The sequence below is a fragment of the Chelonoidis abingdonii genome, chromosome 22 (assembly GCF_003597395.2).
Source record: "Chelonoidis abingdonii isolate Lonesome George chromosome 22, CheloAbing_2.0, whole genome shotgun sequence".
Lineage (NCBI taxonomy): Eukaryota > Metazoa > Chordata > Testudines > Testudinidae > Chelonoidis > Chelonoidis abingdonii.
In genome coordinates, this window is record NC_133790.1 from 9,043,103 (window position 1) to 9,066,651 (window position 23,549).

A 23,549-nucleotide genomic window follows, 5' to 3' on the forward strand; every position below is an offset into this window, starting at 1 on the left:
AAGCAGGCCCAGCAGCCCGGGGGTTCGGTGCGAGGCCCACACGAGCCATATGGAGTTTGGTTCACATCCATTCTTTGCAGTTCATTCTCTCCATTTGGTAACCCCCACCCCCATGTCTGATTAACAGCTTAGGCAGCTAATGCAAGGATTGGGGTTGTTTATTCTTTAAACCAGAATTTGGCCTGGGAGAGGAGCTTTGGCTTTTCTCCCCACTGCGGCATGATTTCTAAGATCAACTGTTTGATCTGGAGTGCTGGCTAAAGAGATCCAGTTGCTCATTGTGAAGACAGCTTGGAAACATTTCCGGCGTGGTTTTCTAGTACCAATTCTGCCAACTATTCCCGGGGTGACACCAAGCCCAGCTGGGGCGAAGTTAACAACCCAAAGGGAGAGGAATGGAGATTTGCTTTGCACACGGTGCCTGGTGGCCACTGCAGAAAATGCTCCTCACACCCAGCACGGGAAGGTCACTGCAGCACAAGACTGGGTCCACAGGGGTGGCGCCAAGCCTAAATTAATGAGCTGTCCGTCATGGGAGGATTTCAAGCCTTTTGCTGCTGGCCCAGGGTTCCACCCCTGTGGTGCAACAGTCCCACTGTTAGTGGAGAAGCCGAGGCAGCTCTGGGAGGTATGGGAATTCCATCCCAGCGGGGCAGGCTCTGTTTTTGTTCTCTGAGCCACACAGATCTGTAAGTTGTGTGCAGAGCACCTGGAAATCTGGCTATCAGCATCAGAGTGGGAGCTGCTGAGTGCTGACCCCGGCGAAAAAACTGTCCCTGCTGGGGGGGGGGGGGGGGTGACCCCAAACTGGCCCATCCCGAGCCTGTGCTCTTGTTCTCCAACGGCTTGACTGACCAGAGAGCCCCGCACCGTCAGTGGAGACGCCGCCACACTCCGAAGTGTGCCCCAGAAAACCGAGCGACCAGTTCTGGAGTGGAACTGAGTAACAGCTTGTGGGTCAAGCCTGGAGCTTGTCTTTTCAGACTCGCCCGTCCTGCTCCTGCTCCCAACACAGAGCGAGAGAGAGAGACCCACTCAGACAAACCCCTGCAACAACGCCCTCATCCCTCCCTACAAGCACCGTCAGCAGCCCACATCAAGGAACCCTCACCTGGGGGCAGGAGGGAGTGGCAGCGTCTCCCCATGGCGGCAATGAGTGGCAGAGAACGAGCCAACCCCAGGCACATTCTCTCTGGTGGCTCCTTCCTCAGCCCGAGAACGTGGCAAGTGCTCCACACTAGCTCGCCCAGCTAGCCGCCAAAGCGCCACCCCCACCCCACCTCTCAGCTTCGTTTTGTTGTCAGGCAGGCTGTGGTGGCAAGAGAGAGACGAACACTGAAGGCCGTTGCTCTCTGGAGAGGGATGTGAGCTGTGGGGGTGTGACACAGCAGCAGATCTGAAAGATACATAGCGAGGCGGGCGAGTACATCCGAGATTAGGATCTGGTCCTTAGTCATCTCTGCCTTGCACTCAGCAGAAGTGATGCAGCTCTGTAAGACAGTCACTCATGCTCCTTGTGCGCGTTACGGCCAAGCACCAAAATGCTCCTGCTTCGCATCGGGCCGGGTTACCGAGACTCCTGGGCTCCAAGTGGCCGAGGGTGACGGTCGCTGTAAAGCAGCATCCTCTGCTTCCAGACTCAATGGGGTGAGGGCATCTCTCAAGGCAGCTGCTGGGCTGCCCCTGCCCAACCCCAGAAGCGTGGGGAAGAGCAGTGTGCAATGAAAGGCTTGTATGGAGGAGTCGCTCGTAATCCTTACTGGAAACAAACCTCTGCTCATCGCTCATGGAAGCGAACTGAGCTTCTGAGCAAACTGCCAGCTGATTTTAGGGCCAGCCCTGCCATCCAGTGAGCAGGCCTGGGGAAGGAAGTAACAGCTGGTTACTGAGTTAACATAGAAAGCACCTCTGCACTTAAAGTGCTGTGACCTATGCAGAGTTGTCAGAGGTTGGCTGGATGCCCCTAATGGTGAAACTCCGGCATGGAATGCCTACTGGCAAGAGTTCAAAGCCCAGGGGAACATTGGCCACTGGTGAGAGACCAAGGGGCCACTTTACCTAGCGGTGGTATCTGAGGCAGTGTCATCGAGCAGTGAGCGTGGGAACAAAGGGGAGGGGAGGAGAAGCTGGGCCACCCTACTCCACCAAGTTCCAACCCAGGGCCCTTCAAAACAGGGTACCCCTGGCACAGGGCTCAGGTCCCAATACCCCCATGCATATTCCCTGAGTTGCTGCCTACCCAGCCCCTCTGGCCTTGTCTCCAGGGTTGGATGTGGGGTCCCTCTTGCGCCCCTTCTGCTCCGTCTCCAGCAGTTCCTCGGCCAGCAACAGCAAATCGTCCCCTTCGGTTCCCAGGGACGACTGGCTTCCCATGGTGCAGCTAGGAGGCACAAACCTGGTGGCCTCCTGGCAGGAGGCTGCTGCCCACGAGTGCTCTCCTGGGTCAGCACAGACTGAGCTGAATGGCTCCCTTTAGAACGCTCCCTCCATTGGGAGCATGCCCAGCAGAGGCGAGGGGGTTTGGCCTCTTGGGCCCAAAACTGCTCTTTACCCCTTCCTTCGCCAGCATGGGGTTGGCACACCCTGTCACATGGATGCGGGTTGGAAATGTTCCTTTTCTTGGCACCATCAAGACAATCTTGTATTTTAAGGGAGGGGAAGAGCCTCCGTGCCTGTGTTGCTGTAACACCCCGGAGAATAGTCGAACAATTGGCTGGACTCCCACCATGAGTGCGGACGGCTCCTTTCAGACATTCTTCTTGGCCTGGACACCTTGGGAGCTGCCCTGCTGTAGTTTACCGACAGCTTCACTTCTCAGAAGCGAGGCTCTCGGGAAAGAGTCGGGGAAAGCGGAAGGCACTTCTAAGTGGCAGTAGAAAAGTCAGTCAAGGTATTCAGAGCAGGTTCAGCAAAACCCTTTATCACTGCACCAAACCGAACCGCCAGAGCTACCTCCCTTGGCAGTGTCCTAGTAACACAAAGGGGACACTGGCAGTGATCCTGACAAGCTAGAGATAAGAACGGAGCTTGGAGACTCGCTGAGACGCAACACTGTGTCTGTGTCCTCCATGCTCTAAAAGGGGCTGGGGCTCCCCTTCCACTAGCATGCTCTCAAGAGCAAATATGTGTAGTGCCCCATAGGAGTCACACACCCCCCAGCAGGCCCCAGGAACAGCAATGCTTCCTCTGTCTGTTCTACACAAGCAGGTCCCACTGAGACAGCAGCCCCTGCGTGAGCCACGTCACGGTGGGGGCTGGGTTTAACAACAAACAACAACAACAACGAGGAGGAATATGAGGAGGGGGCCACCAAGGAATGGGCCCATCGCAGCTGTCTCTGGTGCAGGTGCCTGTGTGCTTCAATGAATTAACAAACCCCATGGTGCAAGAGATGGAGCTCTTGGAGTCAAAAGGAAGCAACCGGGGAGAGTGGACCAGATGGAAAAACTGGGAGAAGGGGAATACAGCTCCATCCATTCTGAGATGGACGCACCGGGGGACAAGGAGTGAATCTCGTTTCCTTCCAAGTGCCACTGCGCATGGGGCCCCACTTGACCTCCAAGTTGCATTCAGTTGAGGCTCACCGAACACGCTGACTCAACACCAGCGATTGCGACTGTCATTTATAGCAAGGTTTCCGTGGGCTGACGAGGAGGCCTGTGGTTTCTTACACAGGGTGTGAGGATCACAAAGGGGCTGCCCTGCAGCCTCGCCATAAAAACCATGGCCAAACATCCCTGGCATCAGCACAGCTACATCGCATTGCCATGCTGAGCTGAGACTCAGTGTAAGGCCCAGACGTGCTGCAGCTTGGCAACGTCAGTGTTAAGAAGCAGCAATTGAGCCAGTGATGCTAAGCACAGCCTGGGAGCGAGAGGCTGCCATTCCCCTGCGCTGTGGAACAGGTGAGAATACTAAGGGATCCCAGCTGAGGAGCGCCAAGCACTACATGAATGTTATCCTTAACTACGCCAGGCTCACGGTACCCTGGGAAATGGGCGTTGTCCTCACTGTACAGAAGGGGAAACTGAGGCTGTGTTGTTAAGGGCTTAGTGAAGGCTGCTACAGGGGAGCCCTCCATTGGAAGGGGGTGTTGTTTAGCACCCAAGTGGGAGACCTTACACTCTAGTGAATCTTTCAGCTGCATGGTGGGATGTGTTCACTGGGCCCTCCCAATGACACCTGTTCCCCAGGTGCATCCTCCCAGCGCTGGGCAGGAGCCAGCACTTTGTTGCCCCTGTGGCCCGTCTCTGCCTGACTCATCCAGATGGCAATCAGCCAAACCACAGCCACTTCCTGCATTAGGGGCAGAGCTAGAGGCTCCACACACCTGCTCTCCCCTGCCTGCCCTTTGGCCCTGTGTGAGTTACCTGAGATGCCCTGGCAGCTCAGTATCAAAGTGGAGGATGGAACGCAGAGTCCTGACTCCCAGCCCTGTGCTCTAACTTCTAGGCGAGACTCTGGGGATCAAAGCCAGGGTGGCCAGGGGGTAGCAGGGTCTGAAGGCAGAGTTATGACATGACAAGAGATGCCTCTTTGCTCAGGCTCCAGCTGCCTGGCAGTCCCCTTAAAGCATTCTCTGCTTGTCCTGGGGAGCCAGGGGTGTGATCGGGTTTGCCACAGGCCCCAAGTTTCATGGAAAGGCCCCAACTCCCATGGGTCTGACTTGACACCTGAAAACCCATCTGGAAGGGCAACCGAACGGTCCCCATTTACTTCAGGGCTGGTAACGCTGCACAGCCCTGTTGCTGCATGCTCCCATGGCGATGTCAGCTCAGTGCAAGGTGCAGCGCCCTGATGAGGCGCTGGGATGCTGTGACACTGCGCGCAGGGCTTTCAACACTGTCGCCTTGTCTCAGAGGGGGCGACCCTCAGTGTGAGAGATTTGTCCTAGCCAGGATGGGCCTTGCTTTTACTGCCTTCCACATCTAAGGGAATGTGCACCTCAGTGCAGAGGGCCTGCACAAGACCCAGTATGTGTCAGTCAGCTCATAGCTGGGGCCTTCAGAAGTGCAATAGTCTCATGTGGGCACAGGGGAACTGAAGCCCCAGAGTCTGATGCCTTCAGAGACTCCTATGACGGTGCAGCTTCATCCCCACTGGTGGGCACAGCGCCCTCTATCCCAGGATCGGCGTGCACAAGCTGAGGGCACGAAGCGACCCACAACATGGTTTCATTCAATCCACTGGGAACGAGGAGAGAAGTTACCTTCTGCGCAAAGAGAGAGAGGTGTCCTGAAGATTATCTCCCCTCCAATCCACTGAGCCAACTGCAAGCGTACCAGCGTGATCACTGATACACATCAACCCCCCGGGGCTCCAACTGAGATCAGGGCCCCATTGTAGACATCGGAATAGATGCTCCCTGCCCCAGAGAGCTTACAGTCTAAAATGTAAAAGCAGCAAAGAGTCCTGTGGCACCTTATAGACTAACAGATGTATTAGAGCAGGGGCTTTCGTGGGTGAATACCCACTTCGTCGGATGCATGTATTCACCCACTGTTAGTCTATAAGGTGCCACAGGACTCTTTGCTGCTTTTACAGATTCAGATTAACACAACTACCCCTCTGATACTTGAGTCTAAAACGTGCTGCCCTCTGTACACGTGGGACTCTCCTGCTGACACCAGCGGCTCTCACAGCTGAATCAAGCAGCATGCCACAGACCAGCTCTGCTGTGTGCATCAAAGAAGAAAATCCGTCCCTTGGATAAGACCTCAAAGATCAGGAACAGAGAGAAAATTACTCTGGAAATATAAACGGGATACCGGCAAAATACACTTTGCAACGTTTTCCCAAACACTCTAGCTCCCAAACATTAGTGTATGAACCTGATGCCCCCTCCCGCGCACCCTCCCAAAAAAGCAGAGAGGATTCCAGCTTACCGTCATAGGAGAGCACATGGCCCTTCTTGCCTTCGTAGATGACATGTCCTTTGGGCAAGGCATCCTCTCTCGCCTTCTCTGCTCTGCCGGGGCTGTCTTCTCCAATTAGTCTGGTAATGGTTCCTTTGTACAGCACTTCAGCTGGGGTGCCCTTGGAAAGCCACCAAGATCCATATTTAACAGTGCCACAAGCAATTAAGCAAGAAAGCTTCACACACAGGAACACTTTGTTCCAAAAGGGAGGCAGGGCAGAAGAGAGCGCATAGCTGAACTCTGCTTCCTGTCAGGGCCAACAGCAAGAAATCTGCAGCTTAATAATTGATGAGGACACTAACGATGAGCGGTAAAAGGTATGGGCTTTGTGTAAGGCTGCTGGGAAGAGACAGGGGCGAGCACCATGCAGAGATGACAGGCCTTCACGTCAAATGGTGTAAAGAGACAGAGCCAGCCTGGCTTTCGTTAGATACAATTACAGAGCAGCTCAGGCTCCTCCGCCATTGGGCAGAGCAGGAACGGAAACACCAACCCACGCTGCTTGCTCCAGCCGCGCTGCGCTTTTCAAAGTAAACTATCTGGTTTCTTTCCATCGCACTGGATTGAAGGGACAGGCACTATTGCAGCGCTGCCTTCCCTTGGGACATCTTAGTCATGGCCAACACGACTTCAGGAGTTTTCTTTCCCATGGGACTACTGTCACTGTAAACTATTTTCTCAGACTAATATCCCGGGGCACAGCTGATCACAGAAACACTAACCTTCAAAAGGGCACGCAATCAAGCAGTCTGGGCCCAAAATGCAGGGCCATTTGTCATTCCATCACACCAGCTTTACAGACTCGAACGGGGGTTACTGGTGCAGCAGAGCAAAGAGTCAGGCTCATAGCTTGGCTTTTAAATATAAAGAGGGGAGCAGCTGCTTATGCAAACTCCTTCTCCATCGCTTTCTTCAAAACATCCATGAAAACAGCCTAGGCCTGAGATTTGGAAAGGCATTTGGACACCCAACTCCCAGCAGAAATAATGGAAAGCAGGTGTCCAAATCCCCAAGGAAGCCTTCAATATCCTGCCACCCCTTTCATCATTCAAGGTTGTTCTGGGTTTGCACGCTGCTCACAAGAGTTGGTGCAGGAGGAAAACTGACCAGCCTCGTTTCATGATCCAAGCCGGAGCGAGGTGCAAGAAACAAACCAACAGCCATAAGGGTGAAAGGTAAATTAGGAATACAGGGAAGCTCCCTCTCTCTACTTAAGTGAAATTCACCCCGGGGCAGAGAGCTGACACCAGCGACCTCCAAGTCCCACTTACAGGGCTCAGGTGCCCAGGCCTTGCACTGCCTCTCTGCACAAGGGGAAAAAGTTCTATACGAGTGCTGCCATGGCTGGAGCCAGGGATCTAGCTGCAGAGAATTTATCCCTTTTTTCCGTCTGGGAATTATCTGTCAACAGATTGAGATTCTGGCCTTGTTTAGTTACTTGGAATTATTTGATGAATGTTTCATTGGAACAAATTTCAGCCTGAAGGGGCGACTTATTCCCCTGCGTGTATGGGAATAGCCACACTGATAAAAAGCCTCTTTATAGTGGTAGAACTGTGTCCACACTAGGGCACGTATGGCTTTATCTATATGACGTGTGTGGACAAGTTCTGTTTCCACGCTGGCCTATTTCCCAATTTACCAAGCTGCCATCCTAGTCCCTGCTCTCTTCTGGGGCACACAGAACGTAGTGAGCGTGGTAACAATCCCTCACCGCGTGTGCCCTTCAGGCCTAGAGATCCACACTGGGGTGAGAAACCAGAATTGACTTGCATCCTGCTGTTCAAAGCTAAAATCCAAACAAGGCTAGTCATACTGTACGAATAGGCCATGCTGAATGCTACACAATGTCTGTACTGCTGTAAGGGGTGAATAGGGAACCTGATTCTTAATGTCAGCACTTCAGAGTGGTGGTGTTCGGAGGTTGCTCCAATCCATCACGACAGAATGTCCCATCCCAACCCCTCCCCACCCTCAACCCCTCTGTTTAATGGGTCTCCGCTTCTTTGTAAGCAGTCAGACCAGCAGTCACAGAGCTGCTTGCTGCAGAGACTGGACAGGACGTGTCCATGTGCAGGTTTCAATGCCCTGATTGTTTGCTCTGACACAGGCTCATAGAAACGCTCAGCACTGGCTTTCCCAGCGCCAGGTAAGTTTCCTTCCCACAGAGGACGTGTTTGTCGGGGGTTTGAAAGCGAGCGATGACAGACGGCTTGGGAGCAGAGTGCACCCTATTCAAGATCTGTCTTCTGGGTGAGTAATCAGAGATCAAGTATCAGCCACAGTGCTGGGAACTGCTACAGGAATTGGGGGCGCGCCCCTTTCCTGTCAGGAGACTATGCAAGATGCCGCGCCGTGGGGCACCACGGGCACTGCTCAGAGGGGATGTCAGAGCCCTCTGGCCTGCCGGGTACAGCTGCCAGACACACTGCCAACAGGCCTGGTATGTTACAGCTGCTCCGAGAGCTGCTTTACAGGTGAATCAAACCTAAGGGGCAGCCTCACTTCCTGCTGCTACTTTATTTCTAAGATGAATCCAGGAATTCTGTCATTTAAATAGCTGGCTCTGAAACAGCCTCTGACCAAATCCTGCCCTGGATCTGACATCTTTTAGATCTCCTGCATAACCCTACTAGCCAGCACTACCCCTCCCACCCCCCAAAGCTCTTCCAGGGGCAGGGAAGTGTATCTTCCCTTTGTGAGGCCACCCAGACAACCGGAAAAAAAATCTCAGTGCTTATAAGTGGCTTTAAAGAGCTGAATGATGGCCAGATAAAAATCCCCAAGGGAAACAGATTGTTTTTAGGCTTTCCACACAGTGCTGAGCAATAACTCACACCGCAGAACTATCCCCCACTTGGCAGCTGTGCTTCTGCAGATGGATGATAAATGATTCAAGACAGAGTACGTCCAGGACAGCCCTTTAGGCAGGGCCTGGAGAACACCCTGCTACAGCAATGGAAGGAGACTTACCTCACTGATTCCTCAACTTCATCACCCCATTCCCTTTAGCTGGGTTGGTCTCCCCCTCCCCGGCCCACCCACCAGCCTGCCTTTCTCTTCCATTTCCTTCGCCTGCTACATGGCGTGCCAGCAAGAGTAAAACCCAGCTAACCCCCACCCTAGCCTGGCTTTCTGAGAACAACTGGCATGGGTGAAGGGAGTTCCGAATGCAATGCCCCTTTCACCACCAGGAAGTCTCTTTACTTCTGCTTTTCACCAGTTTTGGAGAACAGAGCGAACCTGATCTCCAGTATAATCTTCCTCCAGATTGCTCCTCAGTCCTGCCCTGCAGCCCTTGCACTCCAAAACCCTCACCTCCCCTGCTAGCCCACCTGAGCAGGTGGGGAGACAAAGTGGGTGGGGCTGCGTGCAGATGCTCTGCTAGCAGGCGGTGGCGGCATCAACCCACTCTTACTCTCCTTTCTCGCCCCACCAGGATCTGAACTCTGCAGAAGTGATATGTCAGAGCAGTTACCCGCTGGGTCTGTCATTCTGCCCCGGGGCAATTCAAGGGTCTAGACCCTCTTTGCTTAGTCCTCTGAAATTCCTCCAGATGGGTCTGCCAGGAGGGGGTGCTCTGATGTCCCCTAGGCTCAAAGTCCTCTCCAAGTAACAACAAATTGCAATCATTTCTATGCACACCAGGAGAGGGTCTGCTCTGACAGCCCACAATACAAATCAGCTGAGATCCCCCTAAACCGTTAAGAGAAGAAACTTACTTGCGTGATGGATCCCCGATAGGTGATGGGTGATTCCGACGGAGGCCTGGTGCTGGGGAGCCCCTTGCTGATGCTCCCTCCTGGGGTTGAGCCCAGCGATGCCCCTGGAAGTCACAACAAAGCAAACGGGATTAGGTTGCTGAGAGGGGACTGCTCACCTGAAACTCTGGAGAGCTGAACAAAATCCCTGCTAGCATTCGGTACACAGCCCCCGAGCCTTCAGCACAACAGCAGGGGCGGGCCCCTGGAACCCTCACTGCAGCAGATCCCTTGGCAATTCCTGGTGTCAGGGGATTAAAACTGCTGGCATGTCTTGATGCAGGCTGGTACGTTGTGTAGAAGATGCACATCCAGCAGGCTAGATCCTAAGAATCACTGCGCCCCACTGAGTTCAGGATCAGGCCCGATCACCCCACAAACATGGTGTTGGGGGAAAAAATGGGGGAGCCAAAAAGGTTTGGGTGCTAATTCCAAGTCCTTGAGAGAATCAGCTTTTGTGGGAGGCTCCCTGGTGAGGCCTGGCTCTGCTCAGCTTGGAGCAACTGGTGGAAGCAGCGCACTGGGGCTGGTCTGAATCTTTCCTGCCCAGCTCCAAACATGAGGGCAGAGACGCACAGAAAGTCACAAACAGCCCCAACTCCTAAACAAACAAAACTCTAAAGACCTTTAGCTCAGGGGCTGCCTTGAGTTGGTTCCTATTTTATCTGCTTTGGTCCTGAACCAACCCATCGAACATCTTTCATTTGGTTGAATTAATCAGGTGTTTATAAGAGACAAGAACTTACAGTTAAAACAGAGAGTTTTGTGCCTTTTTTTTTTGCACTGCAGAAAGGAGCTTGGATTTAAAAATGAAACGCTCTCTCTGTCTGTCCCCAACATGCACTCGTGATTCTGAAGCGCTAGGTAATCAATGCCTTTTTATTAGCAGCTGCTTTGCTTTCTTCATTAGCAGACTGCCCTTCAAAACTAATGAGGACAAATCCCTTCTATCCAACTTTGGGGGAGAAATTTGGGGCTCAGATTTTCACAAGGGACTAGTGACTTCAGGTGCCCAGTCCCAGGCACTTTGAAGACTGGCTCATCTGTCCTCTGAAAATCAGGCACTTTAAGGTGTCTCAGGTTGGGTAGCAGACGCTAACAGGTAGCCAAAACCATTAGCCACTTTTGAAGAGCTTGGCCTGGGTTGATCCCCTTCCACTTCCTGAGCAGCCTCCCTGAGAGGCACCTGGTTTCCACTGATCATCACAGCTGCCCTGCTATGTGCTTACCCCTCATGATGGAGCTCTCTTGGGATGTCTGCATTACTAGACTTTCAGGCTGGTTGGCCTGGCTTCTAGGAGAAAGTTGTTCCTGCTTTACTCCAGGAAAAGGCACTAGAAAACATTAATCATACATGACAATGTTTGCACCGGTCAAAACCAGACAGCTCTTGTCCTGAATTGCTCTCTTGTCTTTTTTTTTAAAATTATTATTATTTTGCTTAGTCTTTAATTTTGTCTAGAGCTATATTCACCGTTGCTGAAAGAGACAGGTCTTAAATAACCCTAGGCCCCCGTGCAGCTGCTGCTGCTTCTGAGTAGCAGATTACACAACTACAGATGATAAAGGAAAACTCAAATTGCTCTTATCCCCTCCGCAAGGGCATCGTTCAAGGTCTCCTGGCAGGCAAGACAGCAGGGGAGCCTGAAATCCACTCCTGCACGGCGCTGCACCCCCAGCCCTGCAGCAGGACCAGAGTCAAACACACAGACTTGGCTGGATTTAATGCCATGACTGGGTTTTTAAATGGGCTGAATAATTTTAAATCCATTGATAATTGTAACTCCGAGAAGAATACTCAGATCCCAGCTACAGGACTTCAGAGGATTGCCCAGAAATTTCCCACCCTTTGCATAGCACTGGGCAACTGGACCTATGGGACTGAAAGCGCCGCTGCCTTCCTGTTGACCACTGCCACAGATGGGAGGCTGGAGCTGATGGACCAAATGTCTGATCCGCTATGGTCAGCACGATGTTCTTAAGAGCTGAGGGACAAAAACCCATCTCCTGAAACACGCAGTTCAGAGCAGCCAGGAAACAGCCCTGCAGAGTGACAAGCCGACTGCGGAATCCACTCACGAAGAGGGCTGGGAATAGCCTCCAGCGCTGGGCAGGCCGGCCATGCCCACTGAGCGCTCTCTCTGCTGGCTTAGCACATGCCGTCTCCACTCTCTGCAGTGCTGGGCCCAGGCCTCCTCCCTTAGGACTTGAATCTCTTGCTCTGACTCTTACGAGATGTTTCCAAATCTGCAAACTGAACATTTTCCTCTCTTGCTTCAGGCCATTTACTGTTTATCCCACCAGCTGTGGCGAATGTCAATACGTTTCCTTCCATCAATCACACTGTTAGTTGGGAGGTATTTTTAGTCCAGGATCTGACTGACTCTTCTATTTTCCTAGACGGTAGGAATTTAGCTCCCTCCGCTTCTCCTCTTATGCTTGGTTAATCCTTTTAGTGGTTTTCTTCTCCTTTGTATTTGCTCTTTTACTATAGATCCTCCTCTAGTGGTGGGGGCCAATATGGCACAGACTACCCCAGGTGCAATTCTCCTAGGTCCAAGCAGAGTCGCATTACTCCCCCCCTAGGCTGGCATCTCTCTCTGAGACACATACAACTGCACACCGGGAGATTCTGTTGGCCTTTCCCCAGCAGCCTGGCAGCAGATGTTTGAGAGTCGTTTGTTGATCCCTTTCTTGAAGGTGGTCTGTGTACACCGCCGTTCCCCGGGATATATCTGAGCTGTTCATTTCCTCTCCCTCGCTGCATAGCTAGCACTGACTCCTCTTGCACCAAGCAGGCTCTCTTCTCTTGTGTGTTACACACTCTCCTAGCTAACACCATCATGGCTGATTTCACTTTTCTCTTGATTAATCAAAATATATCAAACCTCACAAATGCCTGTGCCAGATCCCGCCCACCTCCAGTGCTCCTCACTTTGGGGCCTTGTTATTCTTCGTCATCAATTAATTCTTAACCCATCTATTTTTAATCTAGTTTGGTTATTTATTCAGGCTCTTTACAGGTTTCTCATGCTGGACAATGGAGGTTGCCATTAAAGAGCAAGCATTTATCTGATCACAGTCTTGATGGCTACGCATTGCACTGGAACGAAACACCGATGTGAGGGAGGCAAAGCAGTACCATAGGTTCCTTTCCAACGATAACTGCTTGTTGGGGTTAAACAGCTTCTTGAAATGCATGCGTGGAAATTCTGGCATCTCCTTATGGGCCCTGATCCTGGAACCATAGGGACTTGAGCTACAATAATCCCCAAAAGCAGCTCTCTCCCCCCTTGGAAAAGTGGAATAGCATCACCACAAGCTCGCAAGCACAGCGTCTCGAGAATTGCAGATATCCTTGCTGCTGAGTGATGCCAGGTTGGCAAAACTGGACCAGAATCCTCCGCACCCAGAGCCAGTATAGAACAGGCAGCGACAAGGTATGCTTCCCCCTTGTGAGTGCCCCGTCAATACGCCTCCGCCTTGAGCCCAGAGAAACCATTGAGAGAGGGTTCATTCAAGCCTCTCCTGAGATCGCCAGTGAGGAAGTCAAGGGTGTGGGCAGATTTTGTAGACAACTGTGCATTAGGATGCGAGAGAAGACCACCATGCCATTTCCCATAGGCCACCAGACAGGAATTTCATTGTCACTGCTGGTTGGACTGGGACGAGCCCAGCCCTGAACGTGCGTGCGTGCAATTCAAGGCTAACAGCAGCTCAACAGGGAAAGCTCTGACCATTCAGCAAAAAGGCCAGGAGTGAACCAAGGGTCAGAGGCACACAAACAGGTAGCGTGACAACAGCTTACCCAGTTTCTTAGGATCCATAGTCAATGGCAGGCCCATGGTGATGGAGCCAACGGGAACTTTTGCATGCTCAGAGCTGTATGGAGTATGGAGCTGAATGGGCACCCCCTAAAACACAAGGGAAAAAGGTCACTGACAGTATGGGATGCTCTGCTAAGACACTTCCCAAATGGGGCAGTCACCAAGGAGAGGAAGCTCAGGGGAAAAGACCTCCACTGAAAGATTACAACACCCTCCGCCCAGGAATCAAAATGGGGAGCTGGCAGGAAGCTGCTCTCAACAATGCTTGGAAGGGTTTTTATCTGGTAAATGTTGATTTCACCGCACACACGAATGGAAGAAAAAATATTTCCATTGCTAAGCAGGACCAATTCACAGAGAGGCAAAGGAAGAAAAACGTTGCTTGAGAACTTACTAGTGTTTGATTTAGGGATATTTACTTTGTATCTATTGACCGGTGATGCTAACAATTTGTGTTTTAACGGTCAAAGTTTTAACTTTTTGGATCTCAGTGTCTGCTGTCATTAAATAATTGTCTGATCCCTACATAATTAACTGCAACTGTGAATATTTAAATCAACAAAAACTGAAAACAATGCTTAAAAATAAACACTGATATTATCTATCAAAATTGTAAAACAATAACAACCTAATTCTGCCAAGCTTGCTCTTTGCCAACAGAGAGGTCACTTTCCTCACATACGTGAGAGTACTATGGCACCGGGATGGCATCTTACCTGGGAAATGGAGCCGATGGGGCGCTCCAGAACAGATGGGTGTTTGGTGGAAGAGATGAGAGGAGGAGGATTGGAGATGTTGGACAATCTCTGTAGCCCAGACCGAGAGCTCTCATGCAAGTTTAATGGGATTGGGTGAGCTATTGACAAAACATAAATGTTATTATGGACTGATGGTTATTTGTATCAAAGAGACAGAGACCGACACCAGGGGATACCGACCGAGGACAGAGACCAGGTACAGAGATTCTGTAGGTTGACTGGTTGTAACTGTAGCTTTTTTGGCGCTGCGGCCATTAATCCTGTGCATCTCCCATTGCATTCTGGGATCTGTAGTTCCTACACACTGCATCTCTGTATTATAGATGGGATTGGCTGCTGCATGCTAGGCAAACCAGATGGGGTTGCTAGGCTCCTGGCATGATGCCTTTGAATGGCAAACTTTCAGCAGCTCTCTCAATCAGGAAGAAAATGACTGCATTAATTTACTAAATGAGGTGACTGAGACAAGAACCACTGGATCTTTTAGGCCCTGCACCCCCAGTGGCTAAACCAAACTGGCTCCCTGTAGCAGGTGCAGACCCCTGAAGAAGAACGCAAGCCTGTGCTCACCTGGCAGATTATACTGAAACACATGTGGCTCAGCTTGGGGGGAGGTTTTGATCACATCCCTAGAGGACACTTGGTATGGCAGCACGGGGGGCCAGCACGATGTGGCAGTCTGCTCTCCACTTAGCTTTGGTCCCTCGGCAAGTGACGGGAAAGGCACTGGTTTTTCTGCAAGGAGAAAGAGAACTGATCAGCTTGCCACACACATGAACTCACACATGCAGACACAGCCTTGCAAATCAGCAAGATCTTACGGAGACCTGCAAAGGGAAACGACAAATGGGGCTCCTTTCCTTTGGTTAGGGCTTGCCTGCACGTTAAATTACTGCACAACAAGCCAGGGTGTGACTCTCCAGTGCACCTGGTTGCTGCCGCTAACTCATCCTATGGATGCTGCTAGCACACAGAGAATGCCTCAGAGTGTAGCTTAGCAGAAGTACACCATGCTGCATTCCAAGGCTTTTGTTGCCCACATGAAACTCTACCACAGGCCAACTCCAAGGGTCAGAGTGTCTCAGCCTGGCTTGCTGCACAATAACTCGCTGTGTAGGGTGCATGAAAAAGGCCTGAAAAGCGTCCAAGTCATTTCTGAAAACGGGACTTAGGTGCTTCTGAAAATATTACCCTAAGCCCCCACTTCAATAAAGCATTTAAGCATGTGCTTAATTTTAAGCATCCAAGTGTTCAAAAAAAAGAGTTATCTAGGCAAGGTTCTGCACTGTGCTGTGTAAAAGGAAGGCGCTTTAGCAGCGCCAGACCTCACTACAGCTCTGACTCTGCTATTAAAGCTTTGCTGAGAAGTGTGCTGAGATGCATGGTTAGCAAAGGGCCCATTCATAGGAATAATATAGAAAAGGTTCATTAACACTTGGAGTGCTCAGGAGCTGGGAGACTTAATCTGGTGCCCTTCACACAATGATGAAAAGAATCCATCAGCAGCAAGTCTATGTACATATCCAAGCACAGAGACTCTCGGGCAATGTCTGCACTGCAAGGGAAGGTGGCACAGATAGCTCTGGGTATGCATACCTGTGCTGGCTTTAATTGAGCTACCATGGGTAACAACTGCAGTGAAGACGTGGCAGCCTGGGCTTTAGAGTGAGCTACACGCCTGCCAGAGACACCGGGTACGGACTCAGATTGCAAGCATTCACCGGGGTCCGTGCTGCTGTCTTCACTGCTCCTTACCCACGCTGGCTAGATTAAAGCCAACACGGGTACGACCACCCTCCCTACAGTTACACCTGAAATGGAGTGTAGACGTACCCTCAGATTGCAGAGGGGGTGGTGTAAGGGGCTAAGCCTCAGGGTGCAAACACCCACACTCCCCGTTTCACATCTCAAATAGATCAGTTCACCCTCTCAGGGCAGCTGAATTGGCGCACCCCACGCTCATCATTGTGAGGGATCTTTGGGGAAAATCCTTGAAAACTAAGTCCCTGCCACGTTCTGCATGTGGACATTCAAGATCCCATGGCACTTCCCACAAGAGGAGGGCGTTTGTCCTGAGACACAAGCTGTTCTCCATCCCAACTGCCGGGTGTGTGGTGCGCTATGCCCCGACTGGCTGCTGTGCTCCATGCCAGAGGCAGCTGCATTGCACTGGTGATGTCTATGTATCATACAGCTGGGTGAAGATGCTCTGTAAACCCAAGATACTCTTGGCCAAGTGCACATGCACTTTGAGGCAGCATGGAAATCTTGGGAAAGCGGTTCCTCCTCCCGCGGGAGCTGTTCCCGCACACGTGCTGCTGTGAGATCTGTGAAATGTGGCCCGTTGATTATTGACCCCACATTAAAGGTAACTATAACTCAGCCCTTATTCTGGGAAGAGTTCCTATAGCCATTTGTCAAGCCCCTGAAATCAGAGCTGAGAAGTCAGCATTTATATCATCCATCACCCAAATTAACACTTTTGACTTCCAATCTCCAGAAAGGCCAAGTGAAACGAGTGACTAAATCAACAGAAAACACATTGCTGGCTTTAAAACTGCCCCGTGATAGCCAAAAATAGGCATGATGGTCATGATCCATCTGTCTGAGAGCAAGCTCCAAACGGACAGGCCGTGATCCCACAGCCCCACACCACAGCAGCACTGTCAAAGCACCTTAGGAGGAGATCCTAAGCTGGCTGGGCTCCAGGCAGATACAGCCCTAGCCAAAGGTCTGCAAGGGGCAGCCAACGCCTTGGCTAGGATGTGATGCTCGTGTCCAAGACTGTGCTTTGAAATGGCTCCAGGGTGGTGTGAAATTTGTCAACTTGTCTGTCTCCGGAGCAGTTGCAACAGTTCACGCTCTGTTATCAGGCAGGGCCGTGCCAACCTGATTGCCCGGAGAGATCTTTCAGTTTTAGGGGGAGTAGGAACAGCTGCTCTTTAATGACCAGCCCTCTGCTAGGAGCTGGCCTCCATCACTTCTTGCTTATGGAAAGCGGGATCGCTCTACTACTTCTTTTGCAGCAGCACAATGAATATACCCGAGGTCCAGTCGTCTTCACAGCAATTCAGAGTCCAGATGGATGCCTGGTGCATGGTCACTGTCACAGGACATTCAAAGGAGGCTCCCAATTTCCCTACCATAAAAGGAGAGAAGAGGGATGCTCCCCTCCTCCCACCCCTTTCACTGCTTTGCCATGACCAACAGGCTCCCTTGCTGCCTTCCAGACCAGCTGCTGGTGCTTTTCCCTCTACGGTTCAGAGCCAGGCTCGAGCCACTGGGTGAAATGCTAGTGCCATCCAAGTCAATGGCAAAAGTCCCACTGGCTTCAAAGGGGCAAGAATTCCACCCTCTGTTCAGATGTGTCTGTATGTGGGTGAGCCCAAACTCCAGAGGGAGCTGGGTTCTGCCCCAGGGCCAATCATTTAATATGTGTTGATGGGAACGCCATGCAGTTCTCCAGCTCCCACCGCGATCTTGGATGTGTGACTGCGTCAAAACTCCACCCCCGGGCACCCAGGATATTGACTGTGCAGTACAGAGTAGTGGGATGAGCAAACCCCTGGGAGTCGAGACCTGCCAGCTCCGGCACCAGCTCCTCCTCCAGTGGCTTGGGCAATCTTCTTTCACCTCTCTGCCAAAGCTTCCCTATCTGTGCACAGGGATAATATGCATGCATGGTACAATTAGCTGAACTAATCTCTTCAGCAAGCTTGGAGGATTCAAAGTGCTAGGTGAGTGGCATCAGCAGTGCTGGCACAGCACTCTAAGCCAGGTGCTTTGCAGACAGCAAAGCTGCGTAAACCTGCATTGACGTCAGGTCTGCACGTTAACAAAGGAGCCATCAGATTGTAGAGTTTAAAGGTTATTCTGAAACCTGATCTTTCATGTCCTGGTTTACATACTTCCACATGGCATGGTAAGCCTCCCTCTTTCCTCGCTGCTCTTGGGTCCTGAAATCAGAGCCGAAAATCAGCTGGTGCAAAAGCTGGTGGGAAGATGAACCAAGCATCCCAGCACTGTGGGAGCCCATCGAGGAATAGTCTGTTGGGGTTCCAGGCTAGAAGGAGCGGTCTTAAGTGCTGGTTCTGCCATGAGACTCGACAGGAAGCTGAGTTGTGTGGGACAGGCTGCTCTGTATAGCGATGTGTAACAGCAAAAGCGTAGCCCTGATCACTTGCACTGCATAGGAAGTACTGGAGTGTAACTGAGTCTGGGTGACAAACATACGAAAGTGAGAGTGGAGAAGGCAGGCTAGGACAAGCATGAGACAGATATCAATCATATGACTTACCGGAGTATGAACTTCCTTCAAGGTGAACAGCTACCTTCCCTACGTTCCGATTGTTTTATTGTCCTGTGGCCAGTCTGTATGGCTATGCATGTTGTTATTTATTACTGGGCAGAAAGCCAGCTGGCTGAGCACCAGCAATCAGCTTTCCTAGGAAGTAAATCATTTCGCAACACTACTCTTCATCTAACCATTGGGCCAGCACACCACATGTCAGCTTTGGGAAACCATGGCTGACAGAAGTTGAACTAATGAAGCTGCTTCCGTGACCCAACTTTTCAGCAATGACAGAGATCAAATTCCAACAAATTCAAGTTAATCGGTGTATTTTTTCTCTCCTTTCTCTTGCATGAGAGTGTCAAATTCCATGGCTGCAAACAAAATTCTTCTGCCCGGCTGCAGACCCAATATAGTGCTTACATCCCCAGTGCCTAGATTTGCTACCTTATAGACAATGTCCTCTGGGACAAAGGCACCGAAAGTTGCGATGTTCACGTTGCCATTCCACAATGATGCAGCCACGCATGGCAATGGCACGTCAGCCCATCCAACGCACTGTCAGCCCACAGAAATCACCATGGAGAGCAACCTCCCACTCCCCCGCAACCTCAAATATCACCAGTCAAGGTGCTTCTTTCTCTAAGGATCTGAGGCAAACCATTTCCTGTGAGTAACACTCGTCAACTCTGTCATAACCTGCATGATATGTGGACTGCTGCTGCCCACTCAGGGCAGGACTAAACACACTGCATTCACTGGCCGGGGAGGCCCTGGTGATGTACTGGCTTGGTAGCACTGGATAGATGGCATCTCGGCTGCTGAAATGTTGATGTCATTGCAATGGTCTCTTCCTCTAGCGGCTGGGGGTCTGGGAAGAAGGTACAAGCACAGGCACCCCGACAGTTTAAGCTCACATGACAGATGTGTGTGGCTTTGGAACCCGGCCACGAGCTCTGTTCCCTAGGGGCGGGGGCATGCGTTTGGTTAGCTGACGGCCACAGAGTCTATCTGTTACCATACCACGTAGCATCACAACCTACAGACCCTGCCCTGCGGGGTGCCATTCTAACATGTCGCAGGTTCCGGCCAGGCTCAAAACAGCCTCAAACCCTCTCATCAAGATGCACAGGTTTAAAGAGCGCACGCCCGGCCAGACAGACAGACTTCTGATGGGAACCAGCTTTGAAATTACAAACAGCATCAGCAAGAGTGCCCAGTTCTCCTTAACCATGGTCCCGAGGGGCCTAACGCTTAAGATGCACTCTGGTGGGAAGCTCTGAATCCTTCGTTAGCGCTATCCCGAGGGGAAGGCATCGAGAACCTTTACAGGAAGTCACAGCTTGAGTATTGATTTGAAATGAAAGAATGGCACCTGCCAAGCACTAAAAGCATTCTTTATAAAGAGCAAACAAGGTAGAAAAGAGCTAACTGAACCCAGTGTCCTGGCATGCCTCCAGGTCCTCTACTCTCTGAAATGCTAACAAAGGCAACGTTCCCATCCTCAGCGTTCGACGTTCTACCAGGATTTGCTGCAGGTTCAATGAGACACGATGCACTTCCTAATGAACACAGCCAATTAGCCATGCCAACAGGATTCTGCTCCGCCACGCGATCAGCCTTTAAAGCTAGCTTCCACCTGCAACAGGACCTCTGGCCCTGCTCTGAAATCACGCGAGGGCGCATCTTACCTTCTTTGTCACCCACAGCTGGGCTCCTGCTCTTTCCCCTGGGGCTACTGCTTGGCTGCTGCTCCTGCTCAGTCTGCTGTTGCTGCTGCGGCTGCTTGTTCTGGGCCACATCATCCCGGGCAGATTCATGTGCTTTAGTGATCTGCTGCTGGTAGAGGGCCAAGGCGTGGTGAGGCACCTGAGGCTTCATACTTCCGCTCTGTAACGTCCCGTCTGGGAATCCCTCGGAAATCTGCAGTGGGAGCAGAGAGAATGTGATGGGAGAAGTGAGACATACTGTGCCAGCTGTTAACTTCTACAGCTGAGTCTCCAAAAACATGACCTGGGCTCCTTTCTGGGGAGCTTTTCCCCCACCTCTGCAGACACTCAGCTCAGTTCCCCAGGCTGGGCTCCCAGGGTTTCTAACCAAGTCACTGCCCAGCACAGGAGGCAAACAAGAGAGAGAGAGGCAGCATGTTTATCTTTTGCCACAAGGCTATCATCCTGTTTGGGAAATGTTACAGGGGAGCCTCTGATTTGGCTTGTCTAAGGAATGTAATCTCTAGCCCAGGCCTGGCATCTTAGAAGTGGTTAAATACTAGGCACCAATCTCAAGTCATGGCACAGAGATTTCTGAAAGGACGATGTGAACTTTTCATTTGAAACAGGATTTTGGCTACGTCCCACTCTGCAAACATTGCTCCCTGGCCAGTGTTTTGAGTCTGGTGAAGAATAACTAGGTTGCTTTTTGTTTTTACTTCATTATGAGGGCACCAGCCACAATGATCAGCATGGAGAATGCACCTTCTAGGGAGGGGGGCTGCTGCTGAATAGCTAAGCGGGGGGAGCACAGAGAAGATTTGGCTGGGACCAGCCAAAACAGCTCCCCTCTCTCTCTCTCTCTCTCTCGTTAGGTGAAACGACTGATTTCAGTGACCCCAGTGGAATTCCAGAGGAGCTCGGCAGCAGAGTTGCTCTGGACTCGATGGTGTAACTGAGATAAAGGAGAACACAGGGCTGTGAAAGGTGTGCATGGCTGGGGTTCCCCCCTGGCCCCCCAGCTAAGGAAGGAAATGGCTGTATAGCAATGACAAGGTTTCTTATAAAGCAACTCATGATACAGTCGAACATCTCTGGGAAACCAGGAAGGAGTTGTCTATAGAGAACCTGGTGAGAGCAAGCCACATGGCTCTCAAATGCCCTTTGCACAGCACAAGCAGAGAACCGTGCCTGACACCCCAGTGCTATCACCCATCCATGGAGAGACACACCTGGCCCATGCATGAGCACAACCAAGCACAGACGCCCACTCCCAAACTCATTCCCTCACCCCTGTGCAAACAGATCAGAAACCCGCACTGTCCTCCTCAACAGATGCCCACATGTGAACACGCACACAGAGGCGGGAACCCATGCCCAAGCGTGCACACCCATGCCCAAGCATGCACAAGGCAAACTTTTGCTTGGTGTCCTCAGTCCGAGGTTTTTAAACCACCCCTCCAGGGATACAGAACTTGGAGGGGAACAAGCTGCTTTCCTGGGATCCGGTGACGTGGGTCTTCCCTCTGGTACTTACAATGGGGGGGATGGCAGCAGCTCTCTGCTTTAGTTGCTTCAGGTCCAATGGTTTCTGAGGCGAAGAGTTCAGCCTGGCATCGGTGGCAGCGTTGAGGAGGCTGGGCCTCGGAGACAGCAGCCTGCACACAGACACACACGTCATTAGGAAGCACCTACTTCCCACCTCCACACGTGAGGACACTCCGGTGCCTGCATGGCCTGTGCTGGGAGGAGGCGGCGAGGGGTGGGGAATCTTTTAATTACGACTCTAGAGGTCATCGTCCTCATAGCTCGCAGAGAAGAAGCCCGTCACACCGGCGCATGTTGGCCTGTGTGCACGTCACCCACTGGGGAGTGCACGTTACAGGTCCCCTCTCGGAGCCTGATCCACAGAGGAGGCGAGTGCTACTTTCTCAGCTGGGGAGTGTTGGCTTTTCAGCTCAAGCTCTAGCAGCTCGTGCTCTTAGCTCTGGAGGTCCTCAGGACATCAGCCATCACGTGTATAATATACTTTGTATATTCCTGTCTAGTGCCTCCCATACCTCACATAGTGTCTAAGTATTGGCCACCTGCAAGGGTCTGCTTGTTGCTTGCTTGCTTGTTTGTTGCATGAGAGAGGAGCAGTATCGACTGGCCTGGTACCTGGAGCTCTTACTCACTAGAACTTGATCTATAATCAGTGATAAGTAGCACAAGTCCCAGACCATCCTACTCTGAACCAGTACGCACACAGCGGTGCTGCTAACTACTGCTGCACAGAGAGCACTGGCCAGGATACAGCACGCCTCCCCTCCCCAGTAAACAGCACCGACCTTAGGAGATAACAGAGCACTGTTATCATGGAGCGCAGCACAGCGCAGCTTGGGACAGCCAGAGCTACTCGGATGTGGAGTGCAGCTGCAACGGGAAAGGCAGGGCGGGATACGGAGCTGGGAAGAGGAAAAGTGGGCCGATCCCTGCCTGCCTTGCTCAGAAGGGTACGACTCCAATGGGACCCCGGGCATAAGTACGAAGAGCAGAATTTGGCTCAACGGGCCTGATTTCTTTCACGTACCCAAGAGTAAATCAGGAGTAACACTAATGAAGCCACTGCATTACCCCAGCGCGAGCCCAGGGATGAATCGGAGCCAACAAAAGGCCAGGTAGTTATGAAGTCAGGGTGCTTGGTTCTGATCTCGTCTGGGACTCCAGATTTCACTAGCATGGGTGAAATCACAAGCAGCCCCAGGGCCGGAGATCTTACAGCGAGAAAGCCGAAGTTTGCATCCGAATTCAATACAACTGAGCGGTGTGAGGAACTGAGTGATCTGGTCCAGTCAGTCAGGATCTCCTCAGGTCCACAAGCCAAGCCGGTGCATTCTGAGGGCATTTCCTGACTGTGCCTGCCCCTCTGTGACCGGCTGGCCACCAAGCCAACTCTCCCAACGACATCATAACTCACTGGGAAGAGCCAAAGCAAAGAACAATCCTTGCACAATGTGCTGGGCTGGACGCTCCCTGCCTGAGAGCGAGACAATAAAACAGCCCCCCCACTAGGGCATGGTTCCCAAACCCAGCCACGCAGCAGGAGTTTAGGCTACAGCTGCCAGGAAAGATTTATCCCAAGTGTGTGTCTGAGTGGCTTCCCCACTCCTCCCAGGGCTGGGAGTACCCTGCCCCCATCTCCAGACCTTTGGGTCAATCCTTCAGAGGCTGGCTCATTGCCAGGTTGGTGCACCTGAGCTTCCCGAAGGCTGCTGGGTGGTCCTGGCGGGAAGCTGGCAGGGG

The 23,549-nt window shown here is 51.8% G+C and overlaps 1 protein-coding gene across 19 annotated transcripts in view; it reads right to left on the reverse strand.

The window, feature by feature from the left end:
* The window catches only part of NCOR2 (nuclear receptor corepressor 2), a 428,298-nt gene that overhangs the window by 48,416 nt on the left and 356,333 nt on the right, over positions 1–23,549 (reverse strand). For 17 of the 19 annotated variants that reach the window (XM_075060010.1, XM_075060008.1, XM_075060007.1 and 14 more), the window contains 8 exons: positions 21,802–21,922; positions 20,247–20,478; positions 14,835–14,999; positions 14,223–14,362; positions 13,488–13,593; positions 10,909–11,013; positions 9,641–9,744; positions 5,886–6,036 (listed from right to left, as the gene is read on the reverse strand). In XM_075060010.1, coding sequence (XP_074916111.1) covers positions 5,886–6,036; positions 9,641–9,744; positions 10,909–11,013; positions 13,488–13,593; positions 14,223–14,362; positions 14,835–14,999; positions 20,247–20,478; positions 21,802–21,922 — 1,124 coding nt within the window. The remainder of the gene's footprint in view (positions 1–5,885; positions 6,037–9,640; positions 9,745–10,908; positions 11,014–13,487; positions 13,594–14,222; positions 14,363–14,834; positions 15,000–20,246; positions 20,479–21,801; positions 21,923–23,549) is intronic. The other 2 variants (XM_075060006.1, XM_075060004.1) reach the window with 1 other exon arrangement.